Source organism: Grammomys surdaster, unplaced genomic scaffold (genome assembly GCF_004785775.1).
Source record: "Grammomys surdaster isolate TR1022 unplaced genomic scaffold, NIH_TR_1.0 411, whole genome shotgun sequence".
Lineage (NCBI taxonomy): Eukaryota > Metazoa > Chordata > Mammalia > Rodentia > Muridae > Grammomys > Grammomys surdaster.
The window spans coordinates 86,241-105,631 of NW_021604830.1; the positions used below are offsets into that span (position 1 = coordinate 86,241).

Here is a 19,391-nt window from a genome sequence, read left to right on the forward strand (position 1 = left end):
ACGGATCAGACAGCAGCCACCCTAAATGATTTGTCTGCAGGAGTTGCAGAGGCATTGGATATTCAATGCCAGGTAAATAGTCAATTGAAAGCAGGCATTCTGCTTCTTAATCAGAGAGTGGATTTGGTACAGGAACAGGTGGATATATTGATGGAATTAGCTCAATTGGGATGCCAGTGGAAATATTCGGGACTTTGTGTGACCTCCATGCCCTTTCAAAATTTTAGCAGAGCAGGTAATTTGTCTAAAGCCCTTTCCCAGTATCTTGTAGGTAATTGGTCAGGTGAATTTGATGCCCTGATGAGAGACCTATCCCAGTCCATCGTGCATATTAATTCTACTCACTTCTGACCGACTACACACTTCAAGCAATGTCTCATCTGAAGGAGTGGGCTTGAATTGGGGTGTGTGTGGCTCTGTGCCTGCTCCTCATCAGTTGCCTAGTGTTCTGGTGAATGTGTAACATGAGAGCTCGACAGGCTAAGAATCAGGCCTTTATGGTGCAAGCATTTGCAGCGGTGGAGATGGGTCAATCTCCTGAAGTGTGGCTCGGCATGCTAGAGAAGTAGTCAGAGATGGGTAAGACTCCTTAGACGTGTTACCAACCTAAGACAGGGACCAAACCAGAGCTCTTTGATTCCCGATGAAGGGAAAGGAGCATTGTCCCAAGGGGCAACCTAACACAGGCATTCTCTCGGCCAAAATTAAATAAAAGGGGGAATTGTGAAGAGCGGGTGCAGCAGCCAGTCCAAAATGGCACCTGACTTCCTCATACACCCTTGGAAAGCCCCGTCCACAGTTAGCACTGTGCAGACTCGCTGCAACGTAAGATCAGACCATCTAACGAGTGCTGCACGGAACCAATCGAGAACGCATTCGTGGCAGAATCTGAGTGGTGCAGGCAGGAGACTTAAGGACCATGGAGAGAGGCTCGGGGGCCATTGGAGAAGAAGACAGGGTTCCTGAATAGACGGCTTTGAGAAGAGCTCCATGTGTTGCCGTTTAATTCTGCGGGTCGGAGTGGGTAGCTACAGTGAGTGTGATAGTAGCCCTGGACTGCTTTCAGAATTCCCTGTCTTTGCAGTAAGGAGAAGCTGGAAGGGAATGAGCAATGCTGTAGGACTGTAGTCAGAGTCCCGTGGTTCCATGGAGGCTCTGGAGTTCCAGGAGCTGGGGAGCAGAGAGTCTGTTTTTCAAAACAGCTGTATAAGATGCAGAATCTTCACACTGAGCTTTGAAGAAGAGAAATAGCCCACCATGCATGGCCCAGATACCAGGGCACACCCCCCCACAAGCGAATGAGGCTCATGTTTTCTTGGGTGAATGTTGATGCGATGGACATCTCTGAGACAATTTCTAGAGATTGTAAGTTGCTATCACAGACTCACACCTTTTTTTTTTATGTTTGCTGCACTATAGAGTAGGTATCAGAGTTCCCCATTCCTTCACTCTGGCAGTAAGAGTTTCTGAAAACATATCCTTCTGTGCCTTTTATCCACGTGTCCCTGATAACAGGGGAGGGGCATGTTTCACATCAACCTGGGAGATTTACATACACTCATACCTATTTAGCCCCAGACTCATTCCTGCTGTGCAGAGCAGCAGGCCCTGCAGGCTGTTGCTAAGGCTCCCCTATCAGCTGGATTCTGGCTGTTTGCCTAATGGGAGACACAGGAGGGAAGATGGAGGGAGAAGCCAAGGACTTACATCCCTCCTTTTCTCCCTCAGGTCCCACTTTCTGTCATTTGGGCTCCGGGTCCTGACTGGGGCCCTCTGCAGCTCTGGTGTAACTAGGTGACATGGTGCTGAAGTCCCACTGTCTCTTATCTGAGGAGGAGGCCTTCCAACTGAGGGACAGTGTCTCTTCCTTGTGTGCCTTGACTCTGAACCTGGCACTATCTGTGTAACAATAGAATCCTATGTTATCAGGCCTTGAAAGGGCTCGTGTCCTCCTCATTAGACCTTGACTGCAAAGCCACAGTGCTTCTTGTCCTGATAAGTCCTTTGTTTCTTGTTTACTATTCCTCTTTCCTCCTTGTATTTTGGGTCAGAACTCTTCCTTGATCATACATGTTGCAGTCACTTTCTCTTGGTGTGCAGCTTGACTTTCCACTCATGTCTCTGGAGTCTTGTCACAAACAGATCTTAACTGTTCTCTTCTTTGCTCTTGGTTTGTGGTTCCAGGAATGTACCTGCAGCCTCTTCAAGCTAAGCATGCCCTCGACCACTGAGGCGCACACTTAGTGACCAATGTATCTCCATGTGCTTTTTGTCTTTTATTAAGTCTTCCCCTAACTGTAACACGTTCTATGTCTCCTAGGTTTAAAAGCGTCTTAGTCTTACTGTCCACATCTCAGTCGTTGTCTGCCGGAATCGGTGTTGGTGTACAGTGCAGGTGGGTTGGTCTCACAACTTTCTCTTCTTCACTGATCTTACAGTACTACATACTCGTAGGATTTCTTGCTGGACATTGTCTTCTGCTCCTATTATTAGGTTCTTTATGTATTTGTCAATAATATTGTTTCCTCCAGGAAAACTCATCTGCTGCATACCAATGTTATGGTATTTCTAGGCATGGCCCTGAAGAAGTGAGAGTAGAATTTCATTTATAGGACTAATTCCCCCATTTAAAAAAACAAAACAAAACAAAACCCAGGGGAGCTTCCCTGAGGACACAGAGAGAAGATGTCCTGTATGAATTAGGAAGAGTTACCTCACCAGTAAAACTGCCAGTGCCAAGGTCATACAGTTGTCTACCTGTGACTTAGAAGAACATGTCTTTGTTTTCCGGGATCCACCTTGTCTATGATAATTTTTTTTACAGCAGCCTGAGATAGCCATGGTGCTCTATAAATGACATATTAAAAATGTATAAAAACTTACAACTTCCGGCAAGGTCATTTTCCTTCTTCTCTGCAGATATCTTGGTGTTACTTGGTTTTGTTGTTATTCTTCCATGTGAATTGAAAAACCATCTGCACAATTTCCAACAAAATTCTACTTGGAACTTTGTTAGAATCTGTCAGTCAACTAACTGAATGGGGCAACTAACTAACATTTTTATGGGATTTAACCCAGTCTATTAGTATTGTCTGTTTCATGGAGTATGCATGTCTTTAATGTCTGTCTTTTTTATAAAGAGCTAATGCTATTGGCCAGAGTTTGGTGCTGAGCGGTAGACTGCTTGTCACCACCAAGCCCAGCTTCACTCCCTTGTATACTTCCAACCTAACTGTTGACATTTAATCTTAATGGTCTAGCAAACCTTTGGTTAGATTTGTTTCTAGACGCATTTTTTGAGTCTTCATAAGTGTTGTTGTTCCATTTAACTGCAACTTTGAAACAGTCATTGCTGGCATATAAAAACACAGAGTGCTTTTGTACATTACTTTTTCAATCTATCTTACTTTGACAAGTCAGTCCCATCGGATTGTATGAAAAATGATGCTAAAAAAGGAACTGGATTCCATCACATTTGTTGCTGCTGTTGAGATCATGAAACTGTTTCCCCCACAGTCTGCTTTTGGTCTTGAGCTGAGTTGGGAAGCAAAAGGAAAGCAGAAGTGATCATCTGGGTTTTGTAGGATAACCAGACAGCCTAACATCACAGGGTGTTCACCTGCCACATGCCACTTGAGCAGTAGATTAACAATTGGGACCTGAGATGTCTAAATCCACACGCATGAGGACAAACCCACAGAACCCCAAAGTATCCCACAGAACTGAGCGAGCAACTGAGCCACTGGAAGGCATCCCTCTGAAAGAGGGAGGCCCAGAGCCCTGGGAAGGCTGTGTGCTAGAAGAGAAGGTGAAGCAGCTCAGCTGGTAGACACTGAGACTGGACAGCATGTGGACCTAGAAATGCCAGCAGTAAATGGCACAGTAGCCTCCGGTGCCAGCCAGGGACAGCAATGCCAAGGGAGGCCTGAGGGGCAGACCGCTGACAGGCATGGTGGAATATTGGTCTCATATCGGCTCTGCTCTAATTAGACATACTTGTGGGTGTTTTAACTGAAAAATATTGTTATTAGTATAAAAGCACAAGGACAAATCACATATTTATTGGCAAAGAATTACAGACTGGATGCTGGGCCCACTTGATATCCAGAAGAAGATATTATGATCAATGTTTGTTCTAAAGTGAGTAAGGAATGCTTACTATAATTTTCCTCCTGTGAATTAACACTGACAAAGCATCTCACAGGCACGAACCTTTTAAAGTCATTATAAAAGTTCAATTGAAAGATCATTCAAGTCCACGCCTTTAATCCCAGCACTTGGGAGGCAGAGGCAGGCGAATTTCTGAGTTCGAGGCCAGCCTGGTTTACAGAGTGAGTTCCAGGACAGCCAGGGCTGCACAGAGAAACCCTGTCTCACACACACACAAAAAAAAAAAAAGAAAAGAAAGAAAGAAAGAAAGAAAGAAAGAAGGAAAGATCATTCAAATGTCTGCTCGAAAATGAAATGGTAGCTGGGTGTGGTGGCGAGTCCCAGTCCGAGGAAAGGGGATCACAGATGTGACAGCAGCATCACCTAGAGAGGGTCGGTCACCTGTCTCAAGCACATAGCCCAGATCACAGTTAATGAACTAATCAGTTAGAGAAGCAGAGGGAAGGCTTCGTACCTCACCTGACGCTGCCTGCCATGTCAGGAGCTCTGCAGACTTGCCAGGGCCTTCACATGACACTAGCTGTGTCTTCCAGAATGACAGGGTAACTACATCATTGAAACCTCTTGCCAAGACTAATAAGAAAGATAAAAGCTAGATAACAAACTGAGGACATTTCAAATTCTAAAGCATTGGCCCATGCTTTGCTCACATTACTTTTTTCTTCTTACACCACAAAGCTTTTGAAACTGCAAATCTAGATACAGCTAAAGCAGTGGGTCTCTATCATAATCATTCTAGCCCTCAAATTCTTTTCTTAGAATTTCAAACTCTACTTTTTAAAAGGTTACATTTTTATCTGATTTTATTTCTCCTTACCCTTCCATAGAGTCTACATTTACAAATTCTCAATGTAACAGAATGGGAGAGAGTCCAAAACGCTCCCAAGCAGCCAGAAAAGGCCAGCCCAGGACATACACTTGAGCTCTGATATCAAGAGGGAATCAAGAAAACAGTCTAAGCAGGCACCAGTTTGTGTACCAGCAAGCTCCAGGGTTGGCCTGAATCAGGGGTGCTGACAGCAAGTGAAAAACCTAAGCATAGCTGGAGATACAGGGAGGGCAGGGGCTGTGGGAAGCTGTTATTCTTCATGCAGTGTGCAAACTGGAGGACCCAGGGTGAGCACATGCTCCCACCCTACAGACAAGGGTGGGGAGCACTGTGGCTAGGATCTTAAGGTGGGTTGAGCCTTCACAAAGCTTATGGGGAAAACGTAGCTCTGTGGAGAGACCTTGGACATGGTGAAGAAGTACGTTTGTGAGTTTTAAGGAAAGCACACACAAGGAAAATATTCCTGGAAAATTGCTTTAAAATGACTAGTGCCTTGGCAAAGGGGCACACACTGAAATCACAGCACCCTGAGGGTCACTGTTTACATTTAATGGGAAACTATTCCACTGGCATCCTCTCACCCACTTCCTCCTGCACGATGTAGTCCATGCTTGCGTGACTTGTGTATTTATGCATATGCAAGAAAGCATGTACATTTATTGTGTAGCCTACTGTTCATGCCTACTGCTTTACATCTAACACATGATATGCCTTGGGGTCTATTTCATATTAATACATGGAGAACTCTAGTTTGTAGCAGTAGCACAGCATAGCTTCCTATTGTAGCTGTCTTAGTTTAGGGTACTTTTTCCTGGTATTTATCTGGTACTTACCTCTAAAGGAGAAGAACTCTTTTGAGAAACTATAACCATAAAATACTATATCCTCATTAACATTTTAACGGTAACTTCCTGACACCTCCAGTGATTTAAATTAAATGCCAAATCTGTTTTTAAAACTACAAAATCTGTATCCTAATCTTAATATGTCAAACGCACTGAAGGTGGTTGAACATCTTTCAACAGCCTTTCCTTCTTTCAGATCCCTTTTTTTATGTCCCTAGAATTATAATTATTGAAAACCTGGGTCACTGTGGTCACTGCTCTCTACAGACAGCTCAGACTGACAGCACCTCTGTGCTGTGCATTGCCCTCTGTCCTTCCTAGTTTCTATACAGTGGCAATCTGAGCCAGGGGACTCAATGGATTTGGGTCTGTGTGTGTGTGTGGCATGGTGTGGGAGTGTGTAGTTTAGCTAGAGTGTATGGTGTGTCCTGTTATTAGGAAGCACACTGTCTACCTTCTGCCATCCTCGTCTTGGTTTCTTTTCTGGACCCACAGTGGTAGTTAATTTTGAAACACAATGTCCGCTCTTGACATACATCAGAATGACAGATTCTATGTGGTCTTTCTCACAAGCTCTTGTTTGGCTGCTGGCTTTCCAGCACCTGTGTTCTTCTGGGTGCAAGAACCTTTCTGTTTGAGAAGCAGACACAGCGGGCTCTGCTGGTCATTTGCTTTGGAACCTAAACATCTAACCACAATTCAGGGTGCTGAGTGTGTAAAAGCGGGCAGCCTCCTGTCTTGAAAACTTGCAGCCACCTTAGGATCCTCAGTTCCAGGAGGTTCTGGGCAGCAGCCTCTCTACCCTCAGACATTTCTTTCCTTTCCCATTTTGTCCTGAGATGAGGGATAGACAGTAGACACAGGAGCTGGACCCCACGGGTGCTCATGCACTAAGGAACCTCAGACCTAGCTAGCAACAAATTCTTCCTACTCTGGCCCCAGAGCTAGGAGCCAGAAGAGGGTTGGGTGGGGTGAGTGGGAGGAGCAGGCTGGGCTCTGCCCACCTGCTACTCTACTCAACCCAGCACAGGAACCTGCCGACCAGAGCTTGCAGCAGCTTCTACCTCCTTTGCTTTCAAGACGTTGGACTTGGAGCAGAACCCAGAGAGGTCCGCGCAGAGCAATGGGCAGCCATGTTTCTCGGGAAGATTTTGAGTGGGTCTACACGGATGAGCCACATGCGCAGAGGAGACGGGAGATCCTGGGTGAGGTCTTGTGCATATGTTTCAGAGTGTGTAGCCAGTACCTGGAGCCCAGCAGAAAGAGAAGCCCGGTCTGGACTCAGGGTGCTCAGCCTTAGGGATGTATTCACCCCAATCTTCACCCCAATCATCTCTCTCTCTCTCTCTCTCTCTCTCTCTCTCTCTCTCTCTCTCTCTCTCTCTCTCTCTCTCTCTGTCTCTCTCTCTCTCTCTGTCTCTCTCTCTCTCTCTCTCTGTCTCTCTCTCTCTCTCTCTCTGTCTCTCTCTCTCTCTGTCTCTCTCTCTCTCTCTCTCTGTCTCTCTCTCTCTCTCTCTCACACACACACACACACACACACACACACACACACCACCACCACCACCACCACCACCACCAAGATTCACCCGTGTGGTGAAGTGGCACAGGCCAGTCCCTGAGTGTGGGCAATCCCAGCTGAACCTGGTGATCTTCAGCCTGAGAAATCCCAGGCCTTATCCATTAGCTAGAAGATTCCTCAGATGACCACTGGGTAGTGATTTACCTAAATAGGCTGCCACTGGAGTGTGTGGCTCAGGAAGTAGCTCTGGGAAATTCTGGGACCCTTGGAGCCAAGTAAGCATGAAGCAGTGCAGTCTGAAGTCCTCACTGGTGATGGGACTGCAGGGCTTATTAGAGAAGCCAGGTTCTGGTGTGCTTCTTTGTGAATCTCCCACAATCGTGTGACATCGGAAGGGCAGTTCATAGACACTTTTCCTCCTTTATGGTGTTAGCGTGAAGACACTAAAGCACAGATGACCAGCCTAATACTACAACCTGGCTTGTCCTGACAGTTTGTTCACTTAGGGTGTTTATCGCAGGCTAAGCGGGCCTTACAGCTCTAGAGTATACTGGAACGTCTGTGTTTCACAGAGAGCTCTCTCATCTCTCCCAGGCTCCCCTTCATGACCTGCAGGCTTTTGAGCTGGTTGCTTTTCAGTATTGCCTGACTTCTCTCATGGCAGTCTCCCTACTTTTCTGCCTTTTAAAGGTGCAGTGAGAGGGAAGGAGATAAATGCTAGGAGGATGCTAATCTGGGCTGGCAGTCTACACAGAATATGCTTCTAACCAATAAGTTGGTTGCTTAAAACCAATGAAACCTATGGGAAGGGCTTTGAATATGAGGAGCTCCCTCCCTCCAGTGAGACCAAACCCAGGGCTTCACATAGCAGCAGCCTTGGCAACATTTGTCCAAAGAAAAGACAAGGCTCCAAGTTTTATGAGTATCTAAGTTAGAAATGTCTTATGTTAGATGAGTTCACAGCAGTGTGTGTGGCAACCTTTACATTGCATTTTAAGGTAGCCCCATAGAAGACTTTTATCTAATTCTTGGGTTTCTTCCGTCTTCCTGAACAATATTGCAGCTCACTTGTACCTGTTTTATATGAGCTACTATGTGGTACATCTTATCTAAACCTTATCTGCATCTTGCATAAGAACAATGTGATGGCCAACCTTGCAGAAAGTGATGCTCAAATTTAGTTTTCTCTTCAGTAATCAGAAAAATCAATGAAGCAATAAAGTGTGCTTTTTATGCTTTTCTAGCATTGAATCTTTCTGCACAACTTATCACCCATGAACTATCTCCCTTGAAAAGCTAAATGGTGTGATGAAAAATACCCTTTTTACCCCTCAGTGTTCCATTTCTGGAGACATAAAGGAAGGAAGGAAACAGACCATGGGAACCTATTTAAATGACATCATCCAAATGACAGTGTACTTCTGAAATACACGTTGACCTTTGGGGAAGACAGGAGTTCCGACGCTTTCCATCTACATTTAGAGTTAGTGCTAGAAGTCCACTTCATGCTTTATCCCCTTAGGGGTGTCCAAGAGCACAGGAGATGGAGAGAAACTCCACCCAGCTCCCTCCAGATGCGCTTCTGCTCCAGGAATGCACTTCAGCTGAAAGAGTGTGCTGGGGCGAAGGTGCCAAAGAGAGGGTGCTGTGCTTCCCACCGCTGCCTCTGTGAGCCCGTATCTCTGAGAGGTCAGAGAACAAGGCTTCGGCACTTCACCAATGCAGGGGCTGACAGTGCACAGGCCCTTGTCACTGCAGAGTTAGCCTCCACAGTGCCCACTGCCCTACACAGATCTCCAGCTGCACCAAACAAGAAGCTGGACTGTGAGGACTTCATATCCACTGCTGTCTACAACACGCTGCCTGAACTATTTGCATGTCCCCACTGTCAGAACACCCTAGAGGAAAGTGGCTGTCACTGCCTCTGCTATAGGATACATTGGGACAAAGTCATCAGTCACAGCCACAGATGGGATAGGGAGACTATATTGGAATACAGTCAACAGTGCACAACAAACTCCCACTTCAGGCACATCTTCAAAGGAAAATCACTTTCTAAGAAGTCTACACCATAAAACTGGCAGAGATGACTGATCTACCAAACACACTCAAAAATCTCAAAACAAACTACAGAATTTAAGTGAAACAAGGTAATAGGATGCCAGAAAAAGAACAGAACTGGCTTTTAGCAATGGAAGTTGCAGAAACTTCTGTGAGTGAAATGCTTGGCAGAGAATTTATGGAAGTGGGGCTGGGGACGTAGCTGGATGGTTGGATGCTCGAACAGCCCACAAGAGGCCACAGCCAGTATCATACTGAACAAGGAAAGAACTCAAAGCATTTTCTCTGCATTCAGGAAGAAGGCAGGGGTGCCACTTACTGTTCTCTCTCTCATTACCCCCCTCTCTTTCTCTCTCTCCTACCCTGTTCTCTTTCCCCTCACCTTTTCTTCCCCTTTTCTGAATAAGAACCCGAAGCATTTGCTCTGCATTCAGGAAGAAGGCAAGGGTGCCACTTACTGTTCCTACAACGTTTTAGAAGGAGTCAATAGGTGATAGAAGGCAGGAGATACAAATAAGGTGGAAAGTCCAATGTTCTGTCTGCCCATGTGACAGTACAGGTAGAAAAACAGACTCCACACAAACGCTACTGGAACTAGCAAACTCACTAACATGGCGGAACACAACATCAGCATACAAACAGTAGCTTATTTGCTGGTCATGACTGCACACCTGTGTACTTGCTATTTGGGAGGCTGAGGCGGGAGGTTTGCATGAATCCACAAGTCTGAGACCGATCTTGCCAATACAGCAAGAATATATCTTTAAAAATATTTTTTTACTTTTGGGGTTGGAGAGATGGCTCAGAAGTTTAGAGAACATATTGCTCTTGCAGAAACTTCCGATTTGCTTCCTGGCACTGACATGGTGATTCACAAACATTTGTTATTCCAGTGCCAGGGCATCCAACAGTCTCCTCTGACACATACATACATACATACATACATACATACATACATACAGGCAGAACATTCACATACAAAATCTTTTTTTTTCGAGACAGAATTTCTCTGTGTAGCCCTGACTGTCCTAGAATTTGTTTTTGTAAGTGAGGCTGTTTCTGAGATCACAGAGATCTGCCTGCCTCTGCCTCTTGAGTGCTGGAATTAAAGGTGTAAGCTATTATGTCTAGCTTACATAAAATAACTTTTTTTAAACTAAAAATCCCTAGCTTCCCTGTATTGCCCCCCAAAAAATACTTGATGAGAAAGAAAAACACTAAGTCAGTCACCTTCACAATATCTGTAAGTTAAATAGCACAAAATAAATGTTACCAATGAAATAATAGACTTCAACAATGAAAATTCAATAATATTGATGAAAAACTGAAGTAGACACACAAAATCATGGAATTATTTACATATATGACATTGAAATTTGACTCTTATAACATACTAAAAAACTGACTCAAACTGGGTTAGGAGGCACACAATTTTAACCCCAGGCAGGCAGGTTGCTGTGAGTTCCAGACCAGGCAAACTACGTGGAAGAGACCCTGTCAAAACAACAAAATACAATCGCAAAGGCATCAGTGCCTAAATATAAGACCAGAAACAGCTGACAGAAGACACAGGAGAAACTGTTGGGATGCTGACACAGCAATCATTTTCTGGATTGGAGTTAAAAGGCAACAACAATTGAAAATAGGATTTTAACCTTCTGCAGAGGAGAGAAAATAATCAACTGTGCAAGGAGAAAATGTACAGAATGCAAGACATTTGCCAGCTAGTCATGTGCCAGAGCTAATAGTAGAATACATGAGGATTACAACAACAAAACATCCGCTAACCCAAGTTTAAAAGGAGTAAATGATTTCAAGAGACACTTTTCAAAAACAAAACAAACAAAATCCACAAATGACCAGGAAATCGATGAAAAAATTCTTAGTATCCTTAGACATTAGAGAAATGTAACTGAAACTATAGTAATATTCCACTCCAAGTTAAATGACTGTACCTGTTTAACACTGGGGAGGATACAGAGAAAAGAAACATTTACACACTGCTATTGGGGGCATAAACTATATAGTTATTATGAAGAACAGTATGAAGTTTTCTCAAACAATTCTTAAAAGTTCTATTATTCCCCAAAAACACCAAAAATAAGTTTCATATCTATTCATTTCTCCTACTTCCTGCTATGCCTCTAAAATGAACACAAATCGGCATATAAAAGAGACACTGCACATTCTTATGTGTTACGGCGTTCCCAACAGCTAAACTATGGAATTCGCTGAGGTGCTCATCAACAAGCAGGTGGGATAAAGAAAGTGTGAGGCGCACAACAGTGTATCATTAAACTACTGTGGCAATGAAGAACGAAATGAGCTGGAGAAAGATCTCAGAGGTCTGTAAGTGCTTGTCATGCAGGCATGAGGACTCAGCACTGATGTTAAAGCCAGGTGCAGATGCATGTGTCAGCCATTCTGGAACAGGGGTCACAGAGACAGGAGGATCTCTGGGGCTTTTTGGTCAGTAAGCATAGTCAATCAGTGAGCTTCAAATTCAGCTATAGGCTCTGTCTCAAAATACAAGGTGGAGTTGTGGAGAGATGCCTCAGTGGTTAAGAGTACTTTACTGCTCTTACAGAAGACCCAGGCCCTCACATGATGGCTCACAGTCATTGGTAACTCTAGTTCCAGGAGATCTGATGTCCTCTTCTGACATCAATGTACACCATGCACACATGTGGAACATCTATATACATGCAGGCAAAACACTTATATACATAAATAAATCTTTAAAAAGAACCTGTAAAATCTGAGGTGGACAGTGACTAAGGACATTGACCTTTGCACACAGAACCATACACATGCAGTAATTAGTAGATAATGTGGTGAACTAGAGATAATTGTGTTAAATGTAAACGAGACAGAAAGATAAGCACCACAGCTTCTCCTCCACATGCAGAAGCCAGAGGAAGCTGACTTGAAAGTGGAATCACAGTTACTAGAGGTTAGGAAGTGAATGGAGGAAAAGTGGGAAAGGAAAACAGAAGGTTTGATCTGCACGGGCTATATGTGCATGAAAAAAAGCACACTGAAGCTCATTAATATGTATAATTAATATATTTATAAAATGGTAACTTGGGGGCTGGAGACATGGCTCAGTAGTTAAGAGCACTGGCTGTTCTTCCAAAGGACCAAGGTTCAGTTCCCAGTACGCACAAGACAGTTCACAATAGTCTATAACTATTGTTCCAGGGGATCTGACACCCTCATACAGACATACAGATAGGCAAAACTCAGGGCACAAATATATAACTAAACAAAAATAAATACATTATTAAAAATAAATAAAATGGTAATTTAAATAAAAAGATATATAGAATTAGTCTATATCATGCTTTTCCCATTAACAAAGTAAAGACATTGGGCGATATGACCACCCTGGACAACAAAGCACGAGTCCATCTAAAAACAATACTTCAGATCTCTAGGGCTCAGGGTAGGGCTCACTTCTCTTGCATGTGCCAGGATCTATTCCTGGTACACACACTCCAAAGAGATGAAATTTGTATTACATAAACATAAAAGCAAGTTTTATATTTACTTCCCAAAGAACTTTTGACTAAAATAACAAAACTACCTGTCAAAGTTTTAGGCCCTAAGAGATTTTTTCTAATTTGAGCATTCCTGACTTAATTTCTATGTCCTGAGAATCTTTTCTTTCAAGACAAGGTCTCTCTACATATCCCTGAATGTTGAGGAACTCACCTTGTAGCCCAGACTGACCTCACTCTCGGAGATGTCCTACCTCTGCCTCCTGAGTGATGGACGGTGTGCACCACCATGCCCAGACTGAGACTCTTTACATAGTTGTTCATGCTTTGACTATTTCTTCTCATTATATTATTCAGTCCGTGTATGGGAAACAACCAGTTTTGTTAATATCTGCACTATGCTTTTTAGAGTATGGCTAAATCTTCTTATTTTTCTATAATTGTTAAATACACTAGTATTTCATCTATATCATGTCTTTTGTTGAAGGATAAAATCTGTCACCTAAATTCAAGAATACTTAGAGGGGGCAGGAGAGATGGCTCAGTGGCTTACAACACTGACTGCTCTCCCAGAGGTCCTGAGTTCAATTCCCAGCAACCACATGGTGGCTCACAACCATCTGTAATGAGATCTGGTGCCCTCTTCTGGTGTGTCTGAAGGCAGCGACAGTGTACTCACATACACGCAATAAATAAATCTTTAGAAAAAAGAATATTCGCACGCCTTTAATCCCAGCACTTGGGAGGCAGAGGCAGGCAGATTTCTGAGTTCGAGGCCAGCCTGGTCTACAGAGTGAGTTCTAGGACAGCCAGGGCTACACAAAGAAACCCTGTCTCGAAAAACCAAAAAAAAAAAATTAGAAAAAGGATAATTACAGTATTTTATTATAGTACAATATTTCTCATATTATTAAGTGCTCAAAATACTAACTAAATGATAATAAACTATTTCAGCAAGGGATGCATACTTTATCAATCTTGATTTGTCATTATACCCTTGCAGATGGTAAAACATTGAGCTAGGAAACTTTACTTAATGTAGCCCTAAGGACCTACCTGTCTCTGCCCTCTTAGCTTAGAGGTTACAAAATCTTGCTAGCACACTTGGCTCTTTGCCTTGGGTTCTGGAGATCAAACTCAGATCCTCATTTCTACACACAAGCACTGTCTCTCCACTAAGCTCTGTCTCTCCAGACCTCATTATAATTTCTTAGGTGTGTTGATTATAATTGTGTATAATTATATTGTATTTTTTCCACTTATAATTCTTGTTGTATTTTTTTCTTACAGCAAAGTATCCAGAGATAAAATCCTTGATGAAACCCGACCCTAACCTGATCTGGATCATAACCATGATGCTTCTTGTCCAGTTGGCTTCATTTTACTTAGTCAAAGACTTACAGTGGAAATGGGTCATATTTTGGGCCTTTGTCTTTGGCAGCTCCATTAACCACTCAGTGACTCTGGCTATCCATGAGATTTCCCACAATTTCCCCTTTGGCCACCACAGGGCTCTGTGGAACCGCTGGTTTGGAATATTTACTAATCTCCCTTTTGGGGTTCCATATTCAATTTCCTATAAAATGTATCACATAGATCACCATCGATACCTTGGAGCTGCTGGCATTGATGTGGATGCTCCTTCTGACTTTGAGGGCTGGTTCTTCTGCACCACTTTCAGGAAGCTTATATGGGTTGTTTTTCAGCCTTTGTTTCTTTTTCTTAGACCTTACTTCGTCAACCCCAAACCAGTTACTTATCTGGAAACTATCAATATTGTGACCCAGATCATTTTTAACATTATAGTTTACTATGTTTTTGGAATTAAATCTTTAGTCTACATGTTGGCCTCCCTACTTGGCCTGGGTTTGAACCCAATTTCTGGGCATTTTATAGCTGACCACTACATGTTCTTAAAGGGGCAAGACACAAACTCATATTATGGGCCTCTCAACCTTTTCATGTTCAACGGAGGCTATCACAACGAACATCATGACTTCCCCAGTGTTCCTGGAAGTCGTCTTCCACAGGTAAGAGAAGTTCTGATTTATTGTTTTAATTTCTGATGGATCTAAATTAAATTAGCCTTTCCTTGTTCATTAAAAAAAAGTATGTTTTATCAAACAAAAATTTACTTCAAAATAAAAAGGAAAGCATAGTGTACACCCAGTGTCTGACAGACTAGTTTTAGTAACCTTCACTCTCTTTGATCCTTACACTTGATGATCACGATTAGAATTCAGAAGTGTCAGAAGATGTACAAACTTATTACTTGATAAAAAAAAAAACACCTCAATTAAAAATCAAATTCCTGTGTAAAGGGAACACCAGCTGCATTTTGAGCTGACAGGCTCTGTTAAGATGTATGTATTTTCTATTTCATTCTTTGGGAATTTCATACATATATGCAGCATATTTTGACAATACCAATCCCCTATTTTACAAGACCCTGACCCTGGCAAATTCTCCCTCCAATTCGTGTCTTCTTTTCATAGCCCACTGGGTCTCATCAATTCTCTCCTTGTTTCATGGCCCACTGGGTCTCATCTATTCTCTCCTTGCTTCATGGGTGTGGTCATTAACAGAGCATGGAGAACCTACAGGGATGGCTGTCCTGAGAGAACTGACCCTCCCTACTCCAGAAGCCTGTAAGAACCAAAGCTCCTCAGCCAGGGGCTTCATGTGCCTCGCATGCTTCTATGCTTGATTTTTTGACTGACTCAATCAAGAAGACACTATTTTGCAACAATCCTTCACCCACCCCCGGGCTCCTATAATCTTCCCACCCTTTTATGAAATACAGATGAGGTGACCTGCAAAAATGATCTACAAAATGAATGGACAGGGACCAATCCTATACTCCTCAAGCCAAGACGTTCTCTCATCAAAATAAAGCATTGTGCAATGTAGCTGCAGTGTGACAGTACTGTGGTTTATAAAATATGGCATGGCGAAATACTGAGGGATGACCCAGCACAACTATGAATTACATCTGCAACTCCCAACATGTTCAGCAAGAAGAGCAAAGGCTGTGGCTCATTTTATACAGAACATCACAGAGGGCACCTCTGCTGCAGAACTGGTAAACTGAAGAAGTGGCTGAAGATTACTTTGACTATTCTTCCAACTTTTTGATAATCCTTACATAATCAGAATAAAGGTTTGTGTAAACAAAGCATGTGGTTGAGTGAACACAACCTTGAGTTGGTGTGATATGTCGCTAGCCTCCAGTTCCTGGTGTCAGTCTACTCTGAACAGAGTACAGATATTGTTTCTTTCCTCTGTGAATCACTGAATTATGAAATCCTTGGCTGGCCTGAAGCTCACTCTGTAGACCAGGCTGGCCTCTAACTCATAGAGATCCACCTGCCTCTGTGTCCTGATTGCTGGGATTAAAGGCACTTACCACCATGTCCAACTAATACTCCAATTTTTGAAGTTTGTTTTTTACTTATTTTTACTGAGATTTGTTGTTCACAAAACACTTTTTAAGGATATCTTTTTCCACCTGTTCACAAGATTGTAAAGACAGCGGATACCCAGGGATTTACAATGTCAGCATTTGAATTGCACTGGATATGAGACTAATAAATTCTCTAGGATAACAACAAACAGTAAGAAATGTATTAATTTTTATTTTATGTCCTTAAAATATGAAAAAAATATCAACTTTTATTTTCTCCTGGTTGATAATATATTCTCAATCCTCAAGAGCATCTTAAGTGCTTTTTTTAGGATCTGAACTTTGAACTGGCTCTGTCATTTTACAGTTTTAGATCTCCAGTGGTTTTCTGTTCCAGCTGCTAAGCTAAATTGATTGCCATTGGCTAGACTCTAAATTCAACGTTGGTTGCGGTAGAGGCAGTTATGTGTGTGATCTACAGATTGTCCTTATTCATGAACAGAGGTGTTGTTGCCCTTTGGCTGGATTTTGTCCCTCTGTCTGTGTCCTGAGGCCTCAATGACATAGCTCACTTCTCTGTGTGCTCACTTCCAGGTGAGGAGAATCGCAGCTGAGTACTACGATGAGCTCCCACATCACAGCTCCTGGGTGAAGGCACTGTATGACTTTGTGATGGATGACACAATGAGCCCCTACTCGAGGATAAAGAGGCCTCTGAAAGGGAACGAGGTTCTAAGTAAATAACCATCACCAGAGCCAAAGAAAACCCCTCCCCACAGCTTTATAATAGCTAACAATGTGGAAACATCTTCCCCATTCTGTTTCTCTCACTGGTAATTTAACTTAGAGCACTGTACATGCTCATCAAGATCTCTGCCAATGAGCTACCTTCCCAGCCTGAATTTTTGACTGGTTAAACTTGGGATCAGTGATGGTCAGAAGCTGTCTTGCTACAGTTTAAACTCAGATCTCCATGATATCAAGGATTCACTCTGGTTTTCAGTCTACTTGACTGTTACAGTGCTCAGCTCTGCCTACAGGGCACTTGCTTATTGATAGTAAATTATCATTTCTTGTGGTCTCTTCATCTATGTCTATAACTTGGCAAGCACATCATGAAATATCCACTTTATTACATGATTTACAACATTAAGTTTTATTTTAATAAAAATGCTAACAGGCTGTGTTGTCAATCAAAATTCACTTACTGGCTTGTTCTTTGGTGTTTGTTTGGTATTCAATTGTCTTTTCTCTGTGTTATATTGTTACATTAGTTCTTGGGGAAACTTTACATTTTTCTTCCTACAAAAAAGACTAGAAAGATTCATAGGCTGTGGTGGCATACACCACATATGCCTTACATATGGTCTGAGGGAGGCTGGGAAGGAGAATCACTTGGGGCCCTCTACTGTACTGAGCTTTATGTAGTTTCTGGGGCTTTGAACATGGATCTACATGCTTGAACCTCAAGCTTTTCACCCTCTGAACCACCTCCTCAATCTATCATCTCTGTTCTCAAAAGCTCAGGGGGCAATGCATGCACACCTCAGGAAAATGATCACCCTGCTTCAGTTTGACATCATTTCTTTCTAAAAAAAAAAAAAATATGAGGATCCAAAAATATGAAGTAACTTCTTTCAAGTTGGCCAGATTCCTTTTAACATGGTGGGAAAATGGAAGCAGTTCTGAGCTAACCTCATTCTAAGTTTAAGGACTGTCTATAATGATAAGTCTTCAGTTACATAGCCACAAAGAGCCTCTCCTTGTCCACATATAAAAGAAAGGGTTGGGAACTGATTTCTTTAGTTGGAAAGGAGTGTCTGGAAGCTGAGACAGAATCTCAGTAATTGGGAAGATAATCATCCATGGGGTGGATGCTTCCTTCACTCTCCTGTCATGTCCTTATACTATACTCCAGGGAATGCAGCAAGCCATGTCTGCCTCCAGCTTGGGTTCATACAAGTAAGGAAAGCTGAGAAGAAAAGAGAGATCAGGTTTGCCACATATATACATGTTGCACATATTTGCGATGGGCAGCCTTGCAGTATCTGGCTCATGCCTGCCTATTACATATTGTGTCCTCGCCTCCCTGGTCATTGTCCTGTGCCAGCTCCAGCACATTCCTTTCTTCCATACTCAAGACTGCCACAGTCAGAGCCTCCCCCACACCCTGTACTGGTCCTAATACAGCCAACTCCTTCCCTGCACTCAGCTCTCGGCTCAGAGACCTTCACATTAAACGCCTTTCCGATGCATGGTTCCTTAGCATTAGGAACCACGGAGCAACCAGGCATGAAGAAGCAACTCAGTGGGCAAGAGAAGCTCATCCTCACTCTGACTCCTGAGACAACTCAAGGACACAGTGTCCCCAGTGGTAATCTTTCAGCTCTTCATGGAATTGTACATCTACTGTATCTTCTCTTTTCTCTTCACAGAGTTACATAAGTTTTTAAAGTCTCTCTGAGCAGTGAGGAAATAGAGTTGCATGTTGGTCAGCTTCAGTCCCTCTTCACTAAAGGTTGATCTTAGGCACTTGAATCCCTGTGATATGGAAGGGACAGAGAAAGTTATTAAGCAAAGAGTCCCATGCCAAAGGGATTTACATTTAAGGATCACTGTCCTGAGTGGATAGATAGGAGAGGAGAGACCTGCCTAGAAGCTGTGCTACCCCAGTGGTGTCACACCACCTATCCCTCATCATTCTCTATCCCAAGTCTTAGGGGACTAATCAGGGTTTCACAGGTTCAGTGTGAGAGGGCTCCAGGGGACCTAATATGCCTGGGAAAGAGATCTACAAAGTGACATTGATAGCCCAAAGGACTTACCCACAGCTACAGAGTAGGCTAACATGTGCTACCTCACAAAAAAAGCCTTTAGGGAAGCACCACTATCATAAACAAATAAAAGGCAGATGAGCATGGTGGTGCACACCTTTAATCTCAACACTTGAGTGGCAGAGGCAGGTAGATCTATGAGTTCATGGCCACCTTGGTACACAGATCCAGTTCTAGAACAGCCAGGGCCACGCAGAGAAATCCTGTCTCAAAATAACAAACAAACATTA

The 19,391-nt window shown here is 43.0% G+C and overlaps 1 protein-coding gene across 1 annotated transcript; it reads left to right on the plus strand.

Moving 5' to 3' along the window:
• Positions 1-6,909: 6,909 nt before the first annotated feature.
• LOC114632734 (sphingolipid delta(4)-desaturase DES1-like) lies at positions 6,910-18,701 on the plus strand (the record flags this gene model as incomplete). Its single annotated transcript, XM_028781360.1, has 4 exons — positions 6,910-7,049; positions 14,215-14,954; positions 16,922-17,063; positions 18,594-18,701. Coding segments are annotated over exons 1-4 (1,072 nt in total), but the record flags the coding sequence as incomplete, so codon positions are not given.
• Between the last annotated feature and the right edge of the window lie 690 nt (positions 18,702-19,391).